This window comes from Epinephelus lanceolatus, chromosome 21 (genome assembly GCF_041903045.1).
Source record: "Epinephelus lanceolatus isolate andai-2023 chromosome 21, ASM4190304v1, whole genome shotgun sequence".
NCBI lineage: Eukaryota > Metazoa > Chordata > Actinopteri > Perciformes > Serranidae > Epinephelus > Epinephelus lanceolatus.
In genome coordinates, this window is record NC_135754.1 from 39334851 (window position 1) to 39353571 (window position 18721).

The 18721-nt window shown below is 41.8% G+C and overlaps 1 protein-coding gene and 1 pseudogene across 2 annotated transcripts in view; one reads left to right on the top strand and one right to left on the bottom strand.

Annotated features, from left to right (window-relative positions):
• acsf2 (acyl-CoA synthetase family member 2) overlaps positions 1 to 18721 on the top strand; it is a 60201-nt gene that overhangs the window by 15659 nt on the left and 25821 nt on the right. The window contains exons 3-7 of the mRNA XM_078163584.1: positions 619 to 747; positions 3568 to 3621; positions 3741 to 3859; positions 13942 to 14104; positions 17247 to 17342. Coding sequence (XP_078019710.1) covers positions 619 to 747; positions 3568 to 3621; positions 3741 to 3859; positions 13942 to 14104; positions 17247 to 17342 — 561 coding nt within the window. The remainder of the gene's footprint in view (positions 1 to 618; positions 748 to 3567; positions 3622 to 3740; positions 3860 to 13941; positions 14105 to 17246; positions 17343 to 18721) is intronic.
• On the bottom strand, positions 7597 to 13631 carry LOC144459448 (stonustoxin subunit beta-like; annotated as a pseudogene). The gene is made up of 3 exons (XR_013488431.1): positions 12489 to 13631; positions 8576 to 10040; positions 7597 to 8492 (listed from the first exon to the last, which is right to left on the bottom strand). The product of XR_013488431.1 is annotated as a stonustoxin subunit beta-like (transcript).

Here is an 18721-nt window from a genome sequence, read left to right on the forward strand (position 1 = left end):
ATATTTTATATTTCTGACCATTAACTCTGTGATCACTGTTTTCATGGTCATGTTGATGCTGTAGTATAAAGAGATACTGGAGACTTAAACACTGTAAACTGCAAACACGTCTTGTCAGAGCAAGAAAGGCACCAGGTACAGCACTGATATAAGTGTTTGCCATAAGGCGTGTCCTCTTTGTCAGTCACCTGCATGATCTGTCTTGTTTAATAAAAACACTTTGACCCAGTGACCTTAAGAAACATATCTCAAACTCAGTGTGGTGCATGATGTCGTTAACCTGGCATAAAAGTGCAGGCCGACAGCGCTCAGATAGCAGCTGTCATATAACACATGTCAACTGTATCTCACGCTCCACTGAGCTCTGATGTGTCATTATTGATCTACAAACATGATTGTAAACTGATGGTTCTAGGTATAACCTTTTATGTTCTAGACAGAACTTTCTGAAAGGGTTCCAGGTGGGATCTTTATAAAAGATTCAACCAGGAGCTGAGAAAGTTTCTACTATGGAGACAGCTGTATAGATCTAGTTAGCACCATATTTCTGAGACACATTCTTCAGCTCATGTCAACAAACATGTGAAACCTGTTGATGTGTCCGTATCATCCCTGCAGGTGGATCAAGCTGCAGCCGGACTGCTGGCACTTGGGCTGCAGAAAGGAGACCGGCTCGGCATGTGGGGACCCAACACTTACGAATGGATCCTCATGCAGTTTGCCACAGCCAAAGCTGGCATTATACTGGTGAGTGGAAGCGACACAACAGTAAAAAACAACAATATCACAGAAACAGAGCTCATTCTCTGAATTAATGCAGATCCATTTATATTTTGGGACATTGCTCATCTGTGCCAAAGAGCTCTATTGTCCAAAAACACATGAACACATTAGTGAGCCAGACTGGACGACATGTTCCCTCGTTAACCACGAACACACACACTGGGTGTTTCTCAAAGTCAAGGAAGGATGCTTAAATGGCTGAATTTCAAGGATGCTACATCATCAAATCCTGCTGAAGGGACTGTTTCACTGTCAAGGATCCTTCAAGTTCTACCGAGGACTGAGTCCTTCCTTCAGAGAATTTTCAAGGATGCATGTGTGTATACTCGGAGTATAAAGTACCCACAATTCTTTGTGCACAATTGGCTTGAAATGCAGGCGGGGCCTCTTTAACAAGACCTGCACCAGAGGAGCTCGACAGAATTTGGATAGATACGTTATTTATTTGGATCAATATCTCCAGCAGTTTTTATCAGCATGAAAAAATATTGACAGAAGCCTCATATTTTACACTTTCCAATGTGTCCGCTGCCACATAATGAGAGCTTTGAAATGACATCAACATTAGAGAGTGCCAGAATTATCACAGTATCTGAAACCTCCTCAGTCTGCTGAGGGTTCATGACGATCACCTCAGGACGCTTGTTACTCTGTTCCAATGTGTGTTCACTGAATGATAGGAAGGACTCTTGCCTTGCCTCTGCAGCATCCTTCCTTGGAAGGACTCATCCTACACAGGAAGGATCCTTGACTTTGAGAAACCCCAACTGTATTTTCTTTATTCAATCCCACACACACTGCCTGCAGCCACAAATACTCACTACAGCACCAAATGTGGATTAATCCACTGCTGAAAGTAGTCCTTAACACGTGCACTATTTCCTCCTGTTTGTTTGATTAATAACTACAGTGACCAGCTGTAATAGGGAATTACTGAGCTCAGATTAACACAGTGACTTGTTGACAATAAGAAAAATATACTAGAATATCATCAGTCTAAGCCTTTAACATGTTACAGTGATCAAAGCCCAGTCGCTAGAAGGAAATGTTGGCATTGCAAGTTTCTGCAAACCACGAAATACATTTCATTTGTACATTTCATACACATCATACTAATGTTTCTATAGTGAGGTAGTATATGAACTGTCATGAGGAGGTGGAGGGGATGGTGGATGGCGTCACATCCAGGTGAGACACCTGCCAAGCTGCAGAACACTGTTTGAGACCAACAAACAACAAAACTGGTTCTGTTTTAACAAGTCATTGTTGTGTTTCCAGCAGTTTGTTAGTCACCAAATCTGGGAGTTTTTAGTGACCTTTCCACCAGGGTTAGTGCCGCTGGAAGCAGTTGTGTTTAGCCAAAACACCACCGTGTTTCCTGCTGGGATAGTGCCAGACAAAGTGGGCATTTAAAGTCAAAACATGATCTTATTCTAACATTAACCAAGAGGTGTTTGTGCCTAAAGCTAATCACAGGTACCAGTGAAAGTTTTAAAGTATGTGCCACATAATAATTCACAAATGTTGCATATCCATGGTTTGCAGAAATGTACAATACCAACATTTATTTTCTGGCAGATACAAGGAATTAATAATGCAATACAATTAAGAATTAATAATGCAATACAATGTAATATAATGACATATAATCATGACATATGATAAAGCCATCTTTAAGAAAAAAGTAGTTCATTAATAAATTAATAAGTGTTACGGATCAAACAGTGGAGGCACAACAACACAGCTCTAAAGTATCATAAAGGTCGGTTTATTTTCCCAAAAAATAGATTTTACAAAGCAAATGACTAAAGACGACAACATCTGAGTTAAAGGGCCTTAAAAGAGGCCAACAACTGAAAAATAAGGCAAACAAAACTCAACAAACAGACCTGACAGAACGAGACAATGGGGCAACGTACTGTCTACACTGGCTGATCAGACCAGCTGAAACACAAAGGGGAGAACTCACCCGAACAATAACTAAGACTAAGACTAAGACACCCTGTATCCCCCCATGATGCTCCGTGAGAGGGCCTTCTGCATAAAAGCAGGCTCCACCCACAGCCCCATCTTTTGCCCAACTCCAACCAGGAAGTAACTTCAGCTAACTCAAAGACAAAAGAATTAATAAGTTATAAAAGCAAACAACAGCATAACAAAACAATGTAAACTAAATGTGTGCGCTTCATCTAGAAAACAGTGTGTTGTCAAAATGCTAATACATTTTAAACTAAACAAACTGGTGTCGTGTGTTTTAAGTGACTGCAAAGTAAAGGTGACTCAACGTGTGGTGATGGTGTGGGTGAGTATGGGAATCCTCGAACCTCTTGTGAGGCTGTGCGCACGGCCATAGCAGTAAGGTTAGCAGGCCAACACACTGGACACGTATTATAATGAAGGCTGAAGAAATGAATTGATGGCTTTGATAAGGCGGAAATGGACACTGGGTAGGGGTGGACATTACGTACTATGGGGTCCTTCTCTGATCAGTTTTTCTCAGAAAAACTGAATAAAAAGATTTAAAAATAAAGAGACACAACAAATAAAAGATAATAAATACATATTGGTAACCAAATGTACCTGATGAATATCCATCACAGTACAATAGTTACACAAAGTGGAGGACAAACAATCGTGCGGGCACCTCTCACTAAAATTATATTGGTTAAAAGAACCATTCATGTGGTTTAAGTTGACTGTGACTGTGGTCCAATTTTAAGTCCGTCCACTTTTTAGTGTCTTTTCTTTCATGAGCTGATTTTTTATGGTTTTACCACCCAACAGGTGTCAGTGAACCCAGCCTACCAGCTGCAGGAGGTGGAGTTTGCATTGCGGAAGGTAGGTGACTTTTCCTGTGTCGTACTGCTGAGACATGCAGAGAATTGAGCTTGTGATATTAGGCTATGTCAATAAAACTTCATCACATTAAGGTGACTCCTCTGCTCCTCTTCTCACAGGTTGGGTGTAAAGCTATCGTGTGCCCCACGCAGTTTAAGACTCAGAAGTACTGTGACATGCTGAGAAAGATATGTCCAGAGATCGAGTCGTCCGCCCCAGGAGACATCAGGAGTGCCAGGTACAGCTGCATGCTCATTGCTTGTTATTGTCACTGGTTTCAAAGCCGTTACGAGGACCTTTCATTTTGTCTTGGTTTCAGCGCCCCCCTGTGGACAACAGCAGTAGTGTTTCCATGAGCACCACTGCCTTGTGTTTTGATCTGGCAGCACGTGCAGTTGTTTTGGAAGCAAATTAAAGAAAGACACAACTTTTTTAAATGTATTTTTGAACACAGCTGTTTGCAGGATGCATAGTGATGACGTCATGTGTCTGTTTGTGGCGATATAAGGGCCCTTACATAACGGGCCTAGTTTTTGCAGTGTGTCCCACAGTGTTGGCACCACCCGGCCCTTGTTGGGTTCTTTTGGCCGACTCAGCGCTTTGAACTCACTCTGATTGGCAGCTCAGCTCAGCGCACACGAAAAGAAACGAAAGTGAGGAAAACAAACAAAAATGAGTCGAGTCAGGACGACCTGGAGAGGTATTTCCTCTAATGCAGGTGCAGAAATGATGTGCTAGTTGGCCGTTGGTTGTGGTCTGTAGCAGCATGAGGCAACATGAGGCGACACAACAGTCGGCTTTCATCCACTAGTTCTTTGATACAGTTTATGGTGTCTTGAGCTTAAGATTAGTAACTGTAATATGACAACGGTGAAACAAATTATATTCTTAGCACTGTTCGTACACCTAGGTTATACAGCTGCATGCAGAAGTTTTGGACAGATGTCCTTCTTATGAAATTCTGCATCCTTTTTTCTCCAAACACACCTTTGATCATTGTGTTCACCTTCGTCAGTCCACAGGACTTGTTCCCAAAAAGCATCAGGCTTGTTCAGATGTTCCTTTGCAAAGATCTGACGCTGAATTTAGTGGTGAGGACACAGGAAAGGTTTTCTTCTGATGACTCCTCCATGAAGGTCATACCTGTCCAGGTGTGTCTGCACAGTAGAACAGTGCACCACCACTCCAGAGTCTGATCAATCTGTGAACAGCTGTGAACAAGCCAGAGTCCTAACAAACTCATTAAGGTCTGAGAGTCGGGAAAAGTTGTCTGAGAGCTCAAATGTCTTGGGGTGCCCATTTTTTTCTGCATGGTGCTCCTTTCCTTTCTTCACTCTAACATTGTACAAAAAAAAATAATACACTGATCTTATTTAAATATTGGAAAACCTGTTTCATCTTTAACTTTTAACTACTCACTTAACTATTCACAGTAAATTAATTTTTGACCAGGGGTGGCCAAACGTTTGCTCGCCAACGTATGTTAGCCTGCAACTATTAAGTTTGGGTGTAAGGTAATATTAATTTTGTTGAGGAAACTTAAGTTAATATGTTACATACCTGTCTAGGAGGAAGAGAGCTAATTCAGGATCAGTTTTGAATCCTTTTAAATCCTTCAATTCTCTCCATCTGTTGAACGACCAACAAAGGTTGACTCACATTTGCGCCTGTGTTCTATCACCGTCCCTTTTAGCGTTTTTATGTCTCTGCACTGGTGACAGCCATGGATGGAGGTATTATGTATTCAGGTTGTCCGTCCATCCATCCGACCCACTCTTGTGAACCTGATATCTCAGGAACACCTTGAGGGAAGTTCCTCAAATTTGGCACAAACATCCACGAGGACTCAATGATGAACTGACTAGGTGTTTGTGGTCAAAGGTCACTGTGACCTCACAAAACATGTTTTTGGCCACAACTCAAGACAAAATCTCACACAAATGTCTCACAGGATAAAAGGATGAAGTGATGAGATTTTATATCCAAAAGGTCAAAGGTCAGCTTCACTGTGACATCATAATGTTCAGCATAAAACACTTTTCTGGCCATTAATAAACATATTTTAGGAGCAGAAGAGGAGACATTAGGTTGGGTACTGAATCAGTGACACGAAACTTGGGTGTCAACCTTAAACTGTGCTGATTGTATAAATCTTCTGTGCTGTCGCGGGGACAATGAGTGTGAAGCATCCATGTGTTAGAATTTTTGTAGGAGCATCAGTATTTTAAACATTGTCATCTGTCATGGCTACATATGAGTCTTGACAGGCATGGATGTAAACTGCAACTTGACTGGTTTATGGAGGCATACGATTGCAGGGCGGTAATTCTAGTTGTCTTATTTATGCAGGTTGAGAGGCCACCAAAGCGTGCAATCTTTTTGTCAATTGTGAATTTCGTGAAAAACGTATTGAAGAAAAAGTAACATCAAGTGAGAATCAATGCTAACCTTAGCAAGCTAGGCTAGCTACCTTCCATTTTCCAGAAACGTATGAGGATTCATGTTCTGTTGTTTTGGTGTTCTTTGCACTAAAAGATGCTGATGTGTCATAAATGATGACGCCAGAATATTTGATGCAGTCAACTTTTTAATCTGCACCAATGAAGTAGCACACAGGGGTGAAGTCAGGTCTCCACTTTATTGAATATTTCGTTTAATAAGAGAGTAAACATATCCAACAGGTGTTGCAGGAATCTGATATTACATCAGCAATGTTTGCAACAAAATGATGTTAACAGTGACAAGTAATGCCTTTTTTAACATGAGCTATGAGTTTGTATTTCTAATATTGTTAAAGCAATTGTGTATCAGTATTAGCTCTGTATTGTCAAATATCAGAAATTAAAATAGAGATTAAAACAATTAAAAACATACAGTATATGTGATTAACAAGCACTAAGCACTAGTTTAAACTGATTATGAAGCTGTGAAGCACAAGACAAAACAATTAAAAACATACAGTATACTGTAGAGTAGCTATATGTGATGTAATGAGCACTAAAGTTTAAACTGATTATGAAGCTGTTTGAGAAGAAGGTTATGTATTAAATCAGCTCTGGTCACTCTGGGTTTGAAAGCATGTTGAGGCAACATTAAAGGTTTGTGTGTAACTCTCAGAATATTCTTGTCTTTAGTGACATCTCTCTCAGAGGCTGCAGTCAGCATCTCCGTAGCAGCGACTGAGCACCTGTATCAGCCACAACAGTGCCGATCAAGAGAGTGTCCGTGACTGACCGTCAGCCTGTTGATAGAGTGCTGGAGATTGAATTGCGGTCATATTTAAAATAATGTTTGTTTCTATGTTTTATTTAGACCCTTGGCATCATGATACTAACAATCTTGTCCTTTTCAAATGACTTCATCAGCTAACTTTACAAAGCAACCGACCACAGATCCATGCAGCGTAGCGTCACAGCTAGCTGGCTAACCTTAGCTTAGGTTACGGTTGTTGGCCACACAGGTGCAGACTGTAGCTTAGCTTAGCTTCATGGATCTGCTGTTGATTGCTTAGTAGCTGATAAAGTAATTTGCAAACCAGCCCCGGGAGTCTGGATGAATTAGCTGATAGAAAGTATTTTGCTACGTTAACAAGCTCACAATTCATTCGCGTTGGAAAGCTAGGCTGTGTTAGCTAGCTAAAACCTCAGTATTTCATTACATTTCACATGTCACAGCAGGACACTGAGTTTATGATATGTGGTACTGAATCTGAATTTACTGTTTATCAGTTTATCACAAATGAGACAAGAATTAGCTAGCACACCCGCTGTCGTTCTGCTTTACACCTGTTTGTCAGAGATGGAACAGGGAGGGCAGCTCCAGAGACAGACCTTCAGTCAGTGGCTCTAACAGCTCAAAACTCAGTCAGGACAAACCTTTGTGGTAAGTGAAGGTCTGTCTCTGGGCTCACCATGTGTGGACTCTTTGTTGTGGTGAATGCTGGTCATTTGTTGACATTAGCAGACTTCTTGTCTATCACACTGTATCGTTGAAGGGGAACTGTAAAGAGATGCGGCATGTTCATGGCAGAAGTTTGCCTTGAGGTCTTTCTGCCAGAGAGATATTTTTTGGTTAAGGTTCATCACATCCTTTGGATTTTCCCAGAATTTTCATCCTGTGTCCTTCACAGAGAAGACAGTCCGTAAGCTGCCAGAGGAACCAAGAAACCCAGTTAAGGTCTCAGTTCTTAAGTTATGTTACGATCTGTTCACCTACTGGCAATAAAACATTAGTACACGTAAGAAGTTACATACAATACCTTTAAATGTTAATCCATGTCCCTATTTACAGACCAAGAATCTTAACAAGTCTTCATCATTGCTCCTATTCAATTGGACACAGGTATGCATAATTTAATTGATTATAAAGCCAGAAGCCTGGGTAAACAGGCCTAGTGAATGTAGTGGTGAAGGTGTGGAGGTGACTCAGTGTGTTGTTAGAGACTCTGTAGAAGGACAGAGTGTTAGGCCAGTCGAGATACACCCCCACTCTGCTGCAGCCAGTAGAGGGATAAGAACATTCCCATTTGTCACTGTTGTGTCTTGCAGTAAGAAAGTGTTTTGTGAATGAGTGATGCTCAAAAACCCAGGATATGTTATTTCCAAACTGGGTCTGTGAACTGGATGCTTTTCTGCCAATCTCTTTGTATGCAACAGCAACAAAGACATAATCAAACTCACCAGTACTCCACTCTACCTCCCAGTAATGATGCCCCATTAACCCCTCTCTGCACAACACCTGAGGATGATGATCAAACCTCTCTGGGTGAGGAGGATATCGCGGATATACTCCATTTGTTACTTTTTTCTTTCCCTCAGACAGACTGAGGCGTGCGTTTGCAGTGTTTGTGTCCAGGGTGAGATCGCAGGCATCTGACGGAGAAACCAAAACAAAATGTCGTATTAGTTGAACAGGTAAATTGAGGAGAGTAATTTGTTTATTTAAAATGACTTACACCAAATCATATCTCTTCTGTCTGTGATGGTCTCCACAGGAGGCAGAACAGGCTTTGAGAAATCATCAGTGACCAAAATGCCGTTCTTGTAATGGTAGATAGTTGCTCCTGTGTATTTCTCATTTGCAATGGCGGATACAAGGAAGCTGAACCTGCCGCTGTTCATCAGGCCTTTGGCCATACCACTGAAGGCTTCGGCTTTTTTTCTCATTGTGGTGAGAACTTTATTTGAGAAGTACCACTGGTCTTCATCGGTACTTCCTGTTTTACTACCTGGGTCCAAGCAGTTGGCCATCGCAGCAAGGCAGGGGTCAGCATGCTTCAGGGAGGTGAACACAAAGCACAGAGCAACATCTACACCTGGAGCAAGAACCTCTCTGTCCAGCTGTGACTGATCTGGGCCAATCTTTGTTCCCTTCATTACGTCTACACAGGACCTGATGATGTTGATTTCTCTCTTTATTTTTCATCCACTTGCTTAGCCTTTCATGACTGAATGGTGACTTGTCTCTGTCTTTGAAGAGTTCTTCAGCTGAGCTCTCATCTTCTTTACCCTCACGGATGGATGGAAGTTTCTCTGCCATGGCCTGCTGGAGTTTAGCTTCATAATAACCACACAATTTTTGAAAGCTGCTTATATCTCCTCGAATCTGTGGAAAATTCTTGACCACTCTCTCTTCCAGGCAATCGTTGCATCTCACTCCTATTTCCCTTAAATCCTCCAGAGCTTCTTGAGCCTTCCTCACAAGTCCAACGCTGATCCCACTCTTCAGCTCAGCAGCCTCTGAATATATTCTCCTCAACGGCATCAGCCACACCTTCACTGGAACACTGTTCTCTCCATTTTTTCCCAGGAGCTTTGGAAGTTGTACGTAGGTCTTCACTGCGTCTTCAAATGTTGTGGGGTTGCTCTCAAGAATAAAGTCTCCATAGAATTTGCAGGAGAATTCCTTGGTCAGAGCTTTTTCTTCATCACTCAGCTTCATGTCAACTTTTCCCTGAACATTAAATGAAGGGATTTTCTTTATCACAGCTTCCATGCTGTCCTGAATGTCCTGAGTGTGGCTAGCCTCCAACTTCTCACTGTCAAATACAAAGAAAGCATTTGCCCCATAAAGGATACCTGTGACCACATGTGTTGCCGAGCTCTTCTCAGTGACATCTATCTGTTGGTGGTCAATGGATTCAAGGTGATTCACAGACAACTGCTTGAAGTGGGTGGTAGCTTTGTAGTGGCACGTCACTCTGCTCTGATTCTCGAATTTCTTCTGATCATTCAGATACTTGGCAGATCCTCCAACTTCAATCAGTCCACTCAGGACACTGGCCTTTAGAGACGCATCAACACCCAACAGAGAGAACTTGGACTCAGTGGAGTCTGATGCAGAAATGTCAAATTTACTGCTGTGCTGAGACCTTCCAGTTATCGTCTCTTCCAGAGTTCCATCATCCCACAATGTCAAACCTATAGAAATTGGAAAACATCAGTTATTTGATTAAGAAGGAAAATTATTTTGTCAATATAAAGTCACAGAAAACTAATCATAATCATTTAGATTTCTGCATGTCAGCACAACCTCTCCTGACAGCAATTATCTGAACAACCAATCACAGACGACCTGCTTATTGCTGCTGATTCGGCCACATCAATATCCTCATTCTCCTGGACATTTCTGCACATTTTGACACAATCTCTTGAACCACTGTCCTCAACCGCCCTCAGCCTCACCACTGCAGCTCTCTCTAGTCATATCTCCCCAACAGGAAATAGTTTGTCACCATTAGTAACTCCAGTTACACCCTGGCCCCAGTCAATCAAGGTCTCCCTTAAGGCTCTGTGCTCAGACCTCTCATCTTTACCATCTACATGCCTCCCCTTGATCAGATCATCCGCCAATATGTCATATGCTTCCACTTCCATGCTGACGACACAGTGAGGTTCTTGATAAATAATCATCAGTAATGTTGAGGGAATGACCAAGGTCCAGTCTTATTAAATAATTTACCCCTTGTTTTCGAATGCCACCTTGCCCTTGGAACGGAGTTGCAAGGAGCTAATGTTAGCAACCTGTGCACCTACACGTGCCAGTCTGCACCGATGTAAGAGACTTCATTGCTTAACATAAGTTGAATTTTGAGCGTCATACGCCATCAAAGGAGGAAATGTGACGTGAAAATATGTCAAAATGCAGGACTGTTATGCACAAATCAGAAATAGTAACTGAGGCTGCTGTCAGCCCTACAGTGGTCTCCTCTGGTCTGAATCAGGGACTCATGTTGTTCCAAAGTTGTATAATTGCCTAGAGTTGGTTCGTGTTCTCACGGCAGCATTTACAAGAGGACCAGATCAAATGCCTTGTGTGAGAAAGCTGCTCTTGATTGGTCAGAATTTCCATGTGGGAAAAATCCAGGAAGTAAAGCAAACGTTGAAGAAGAGTACACTTGCAAGATAAATGTGACACTTTCTAATGTCACAATGGAGGGACAACTACGCAGGTTGATTTTAGCGCTGCTCATCGTGGACTATATTGCTGTCATTGTTCATTTTAGTCAAACCATACAGTTTGAAAACGAGGCGCGGCTCCAACTAGAAAACAATGTTTTGATGCATTGGATGTGCTGAATGTGCATATTAAGGCAGTACAGGAGGAGGTGCACATTAATAATCCTCCAGGACTGTAACATGCTCATGTTTAACCCAAACAATGTGTCATGTGACTGCAGTTGCTTCACATCCAGGTCGCAACACCTTCTCACCACAAACCAACCGCACCAGAGTTCCTTTGGAACCAGACTGAGACCACCTCTTCAAGAAGGTCTCAGTCCGGTTGTTTTGGTGTGTTCACACCTGCACAAACGAACCACACTGAGGGGGCAAATGAACCTGAGTTTGATTTAACTGAACCAAACAGAACCAAACACCCTCAAGCTAGCTAGCTAGTTAGGTCCTGCGACATAAACATACTATCAATTTCTTTTGTTGTGTTTGTTATAAAGAAAGAGACCATACTACTTTGAAACAACATCAAACTAAGATAATATGTTGGTTATCATATTCTTTAAATCTTTATTAACGAAAAAAAACATACATTTGTGGGTTTCCTTTGTTCTTGTGCGGCCATCTTGCCGATGATTTTTCCTAACACTCAGATTCATAAGATTCAGGCCATGTAGCCCAATCACTTCACTTCATACCAACAAGAATCGGGACACCCTAACTCCAGACATGAACACAGAAAACAGACGGATAAGGGTGAAGTAGTAGGGGCAAGTGTATTGGGATTGGGCCCAAGTGGGTAAAGGCGAATAATAGAACAGCTACAACAGTTTGTTAACTTTATAAAAATCCATCACTTTACTGAAATGCAGCCTTTAAAAGCAGCAAAAGACAACGCTGACAATATCCAAGATTTAGTAAAATATCTAGTTTGACATCACAATATCGATATACTATTGACATTTTGCCCAGCCCTACATGAACCTAATAAATAAAGGAATTATGGGATTGAGTGGCTATGGTAACAGTATACAGTATCAGTGTAACTGCGGAACATCCAACAATAAAACCTCCTTTATGTGTCTGTAGACTTCAAAAAAGGGGGGGGTTTCTCGTTAGTGTGTGTGTGTGTGTGTGTGTGTGTGTGTGTTGTTGGGTGAAGCTCAGCCCCGCTCTCTGCCAGAGAACACAGGAAAGGACATCAAGACTGCACACAATCAAAATTTACACCCAAATTTTCCACTGAGCTGTTTTTGTCCAGTCCCAAAATAACGATATAACTGAATAATGTTAAAGTACATAAGAATGTTAAATAGGTTAAACTGTGTTACCACCTTATGAAATGATTTCAAAGTTCCTGTAAGCAGAGCGGTGACAGGCAGATATATTATCAGTGTAGTCTAAGTTAAGACTTACCTGGGATCAGTTCGTCTGTCCGAGCATTATAGAGCATTCCCAGAGTGAAAAGTCGACCCAGGGCAGCAGCTATTATGATATCTGAGGCCATTCCTCCAACCTGGTGAGAAATGTCAAGCAAGTGACCACACAGCTAGTGTTGAGAGTTTATAACAGGAGGAGTGGACCCTCCTCTTCAACACAAACAGGCTGGTGTGGCTACACGTTTTGACAAAAGACGAAACTCCCTTCGTACGTTTGTTCTTTGATTGAACAGAGATGTGACTGTAGCTACAGTCTGAGGTCTCAAGACTTAGATTTGTTGTTGGCTCCTAATGCACAGACTGAGCTGGGAAAGAAAGCTGTTATGTGCTCTGCTCCTCTCACCTGGAATAACCTTCAGAAAGAATGACATTACGTGACTTCAGTTGATTCTTGTCATTGTGTGTAGGTGCTCAGATATTTACCTCCCCCAAGGAGGTTAAGTTTTTGCCGGTGTTGGTCTGTTTGTCTGTTTGTTTGTTTGTCTGTAAAATAACTCAAAAAGTTATGAACGGATTTTGATGAAATTTTCAGGAAAGGTGGATAATGGGACAAGGAACAGATGATACAATTTTGGTGGTGATTGGTTGAAGCAAAGTGGATAAAATAATAAATAAATTCTATCGTCTGACAGCCTCAGCAGCAATTCCAATTTCTTATGAGATGGTGAAAATAGCGCCATCTGGTGGCTGGAAAGCACGTTTGGTTCTACTTGCTAAATATTGTTGGAAAAAAAGAAAGTGAAAAATACAAAAAAACATATTATATTCTGTGTTGATACAAAATAAAAACGAAATAAATACACCACAGTGTCTCCATGGTGACAACATATATAACCTCATAATGATAGTGATGCAAATAACCTGATTGTGATGCAGGCTGCAAAATCTGATGCAGAGGGGGAGGGAATATCACCTACTTGGCGGAGGTCTGCACTCTCTGAGTGCTTTTCTAGTTCTACATGTAACTGTGTGTCTGTTACTGTATGTTTTTTATTGTGTTGTTGTTTGGCTGTGACTTTTCAGTGTGCTGCTGTCTCAGCCAGGTCTCAACGGGACTGACCTGGTTAAATATGGGTTAAATAAATAGAAAATAAAATATATGTATATCACAGAGTCGTGTCTTGTAATGTCTGCAAACCTTTCCTCTCTTGGGCAGCAGTTTGTAGTCTGACAGAGGAGGTGAATGTTGATGGTGAATCAAGCTAATAAGCTACGATAGCTCTGAGCTCTGACAGTGTTGGGAGGGATTTGACCTTCTGACCTCAGCGTGAGAAATCTCCTGCCCTAAGTCTACATTCACAGTCCGCTTTGTCGGGCTGAAAAGGAGAACATGGGCTGAACAGTAACTGCTGAACTGCTGAACAATATTAAAGTGTAACTAGTTTCAAAACATGACCCGCATTTCTTTCTTTGTCGGTTTTCCTCCTCAGACTCCCAGAACTCCGATCTGTGATTGTTCTGGATAGTCGACACCCAGGAATGCATCTCTTTGAGGATGTGATGCAGGCGGGCAGCAGCCAGCACATGCAGCAGCTTCAGGATCTGCAGAGAAAGATCTCCTTCGATGATCCGATCAACATCCAGTTCACTTCGGTAATTGCTGCATAATTCCTGCTGACCTGAAGGAATATCAGAGGCCTGTTGGGATCTGTGTGAGATGAAACATGCTTGTTATTTGGCACTCTTAACTTAATGTGTGCCAGGTTTTCTCCCCCCCGGCAGGATGTCCTGCAGCACATCTGCACACTAGATTACAGCTCCTAACCTTTATCTGACTGAACAGACACTTCAACTCCTAACATGGAAAAAACGCACACACTGACAGAAAGTTGTTCTGATAACATCCTGTGGCAGACACGTTAAATGTCTCCTCAGTATTCTGAACACTGTGTCACATTTTTGATATTTAATACATTGGTTGTGCACCTTAGGATCCTATTTTAGTTTTGGTCAGTGTGTGTGTGTGTGTGTGTGTGTCTTTTTTTCTTTTTGTCATTTGATGCACAACATTTCAAGTGAAGCAGGTTTCTACGGGAAAAATACCAAAATGTGCTCATGTGCTTCAGCACAACCATCTCTAGGGTTTACAGAGGATGGTCCCAAAAAGAGCAAATATCCAGTGAGCCAAAATGCCTTGTTGATGCCAGAGGTCAGAGGAGAATGGCCAGACTGGTTCAAGATGATAGAAAGGCAACAGGAAGTCAAATAAGCACTGGTTCCAACCAAGGTGTGCAGAAGAGCATCTCTGAAGCAACAACACCTTGTCCAACCTTGAAGCAGATGGGCTACAGCAGCAGAAGACCACACCAGGTGCCACTCCTGTCAGCTAACAACAGGAAACTGAGGCTACAATTCACCAAAACTGGACAATAGAAGATTGGAAAAACCACATTCAGATGGAAGCATGGATCCATCCTGCCTTGTATCAACGCTTCAGGCTGCTGCTGGTGGTGTAATGGTGTGGGGGAGATTTTCTTAGTACCAACTGAGCATGGTTTAAACACCACAGCCTACCTGAGTGTTGTTGCTGAGCGTGTCCATCCCTTTATGACCACAGTGTACCCATCTTCTGATGGCTACTTCCAGCAGGATAACGCACCATGTCACAAAGCTCACATCATCTCAAACATGACAATGAGTTCACTGTACTCCAATGGCCTCCACAGTCACCAGATCTCAGTCCAATAGAGCACCTTTGGGATGTGCTGGAACGGGAGATTCTCATCATGGATCAACTGTGTGATGTCATCATGTCAATATGGACCAAGATGAGTGTGTACCACAAAACATTAAGGCAGTTCTGAAGCCAAAAGGGAGTTCAACCCGGTACTAGCATGGTGTACCTAATAAAGTGGCCAGTGAGTGTGTATGACGAGGAACAAAGCATGAAATCCAAATCACAGTCTTCCTCAATTCAGGAACCGCAAATAACAGCCAGAATATTGTCAACAGGACGGTTCTCCATCCACAACAACAAAATGACAGATGAGCTGAAATTAAAAGAGAGAAGGAGAGATGTCTAAAGACAGGTTCAGAATAAAGGGGCACTTTATCAGAAAGCAACCAGAACAAGAAATAAACACAAAAACTTCAGTCTGAGCTCTGGATGCATCTCACAAAGGGGCCCCACACCTCTTTGAATTTTTTTTTATCTAAGCAACAAATTGAGTAAAGGATCTTTTTTAGATTAAGACGGGACAAAATGTCCCTCAGCTACTGGGCATGTGTGGGCGGGGCAGCGTTCCTCCGTCTGATTAGAGCCGCCTGTGTGGCCAACAGAGAGGCAAAAGACAGTGTGCAGTGTTGGACTGGAGTCAGGTATACATCATCCTCTCCTATGGTGCCAAAGAGGGCGACCAACCAGAGGGTTGGGTTGCAGGTCAAAGTTGAGGATACAAAGTTACAAAGCTTCATAGATTTGGTGCCAGATCTTATCGATTGTTATCTCTGTTGATTTCTTCCGTCTTTGTCCTTTCAATACACAAATAATATTTCATTAAGGTTTTCCATTTTTGAATTGAAGGTGCTTCCTCCTTTTTCCAGTTTTGCAATATGAGCTTCTTATAAAGTAAAGACGAGAAAAGAATTTGACGTCCTGTCGGCTGTCTTGTTTTCCTAACATTTTGACAGTTGACACAAATTGTTGGTGAAAAAACTACTTCACAAATGCAGGTTCTTTAAATCCATCTTTCAGTATTCTCCTAAGTCTTTTTAATTTTGACACAGTACCAAAGACATTTAATTTAATTTAATTTTAATTTTATAGTTTTATTAATTTAAATTAAATTAAATTAGATTAAATTAAATTAAAGTTAAATCATACAAAATTATAACGTAGCCTACCATAATTATTATTATGCAGATGACATGCAAATATACATATGTCTCTCACCAGGTGATTATGGACCTGTAGAACATCTGTGTCACTGTAATGAGCAAAGAAATGATTGGATGCATCAAACTTTTCTCCAACTCAACAGAGATCAGACCGACATCATTGTGTTTGGGCCACGGAGAGAAAAACAGAGTGTCAGCTCTCACCTCAGATCCCTCCATCTTATAAGTAATAACTTTGTTTTTATCCTGGAAGTTCCAGATCAGATCTGTAACGTCATCTGCCTACTACCTTTTTAAAAACATTGCCAGAGTCAGAGGAATAAAGTCAAAGCTCGTCCACACCTTTATTTCCAGTAGATCAGATTACTGCGATGGTCTGTTGGTAGGACTTTAAAAACAAGCTGTTCACCAACTTCAGCTCATTCACGATGCTGCTGTGAGGGTCCTGACAACAACTAGGAAATATGACCTCATTACTCCAGTTGTAAAATCCTTACATGGTTACCTGTCACTCAGAGAATGGATTTCAAAATGTTGCTGCTCTTTGGCTCAGCGCCCAAATATGTCTCAGACATGCTTGTGACATATGAACCTTTGGGGACCCTGAAGACATCTGAGGGCCGGCCTACTGACCATCCTAAGAGTCAGAACAAAGCTTGGTGTTATCACGCAGCACAAACCTCCCAGATGTTAGACAGGCCCGACTCTCAACACTTTTATGTCAAAGCTAAAAACCTTCCTTTCTTACACCGCCTGCTGCGCCCTGTACTCACCGCACACGTGTTTTTAAACTCAGTTTTGAATCACTTTTTTATCTTTGCACCTCTTGTCTGCACTTTTGCTATTTTTAATGGTGTTTTTTAAATTGCAGTAATTTATTTCTAATATGTGTTACCAGGGAACAACTGGCGCTCCAAAGGGTGCCACCTTGACTCATCACAACATCGTCAACAACAGCTACTTTATTGGTATAAGAGTGGGATACTCCTGGAAGGTGAGTCTGATGTCTTTTTTTAGATCGCTGAACTTTTCACACCTCACAACTTGTTGTCTCGTCGTCAGGACTCTTGACATCGTACTTTTCACACGAATGAGCAGCGACAGGCGGTCACGCACTACAAGATCTCTCACCAGGGGACAGTCCCCAAATTCTGGTCTCAAAAATAAGATTTTTTTACACAAATGCACACGTGCAAAGTGACACATGTTCATAAAATAGCCTGTTTCCATGTCTTTACTATGTATCGCCTGTTTCCTCCAGTGCAACAACAACTTCTGTTCATGTTGCAGACACAGAAATGTTCCTTCTTTAGTTTGTAATCACATGAAAATAAGCATCATGTTTTTGTTACCTCAGAATGAGCTGTTTATATATACACAGAGAGCTGGTCGTCGTCTATGGAGATTGCCGCGTTGCACCGCCATGTTTCTACAGTAGCCCAGAAAGGACAACCCAAACACTGACTCTAGATAGAGGCGTTTTTGTTTTCATGTCAGCCCCTGTAGTAAGAAGCCCACCTGTGATGAGCAGCATCAGAGAAACACTGATTTGTAAAGTGAAACTGCTTCATGAAGTGTTTTTACCAGTTTGAATCAGCTGATATGTTTGTTCTGGAGAGGAAGAGACTGTGTGGAGGATTCAGCTCCTGGTACAAACCTCCTGAGCAATGAACACTTAAAGGGGAACTAATGTTGTTTTCAACCTGGGCCCTATGTTCTGATCTGCTTTTGTCTAAATGAGTGATAGGATGTTCAATATGTGACATGTCTCCAGTATGAAGCTAGGGCTGACCTGCCTGCAGCCCGTGAGCGCGCGCTATATTAAATAATAGGGCACTCAGACAGCGTCAAACAACGTCAAAACACGTCCACTAAAAGTGCATTTTTTATAATATAATATATAATCAAGATGTATTCATGTTGAGGAGTAATTAGCTCTCAAAATAAAAAAACTGTTGGTTTCATTCCCAGGGAAATACATAGGGTCAGACTAATAACTGGAGAAGAATCAGTCATGTCAGTAGACTCCTGTATGTAATGAAAGCTAGTTTACTGCTCCAGGAAGTGAGTCGAATATTAACAGACCCGTTTCCTTGTCTCTGTTGAGTCTGACAGCCAACATGAGCTTCATACTTTCTAGAGCTGATCTGAACGCAATCTAAATGTCTTGTTGACCAATCAGATTGCTTGGTCGGAGCTACTTGTAGAATATGCATTAACCGACACGCATCATGCATCATCTCAGAGATCGTTAACCTCTTCTGGGCAGAGAGCAGATTTGCGAGGTCACAAACTTCTTCACTCAGAGAGCTGACAATCATCAGCTGAGTCTGTGTGTGATGAACTTTGAGCACAGGTGGAGAAAAACCCCAA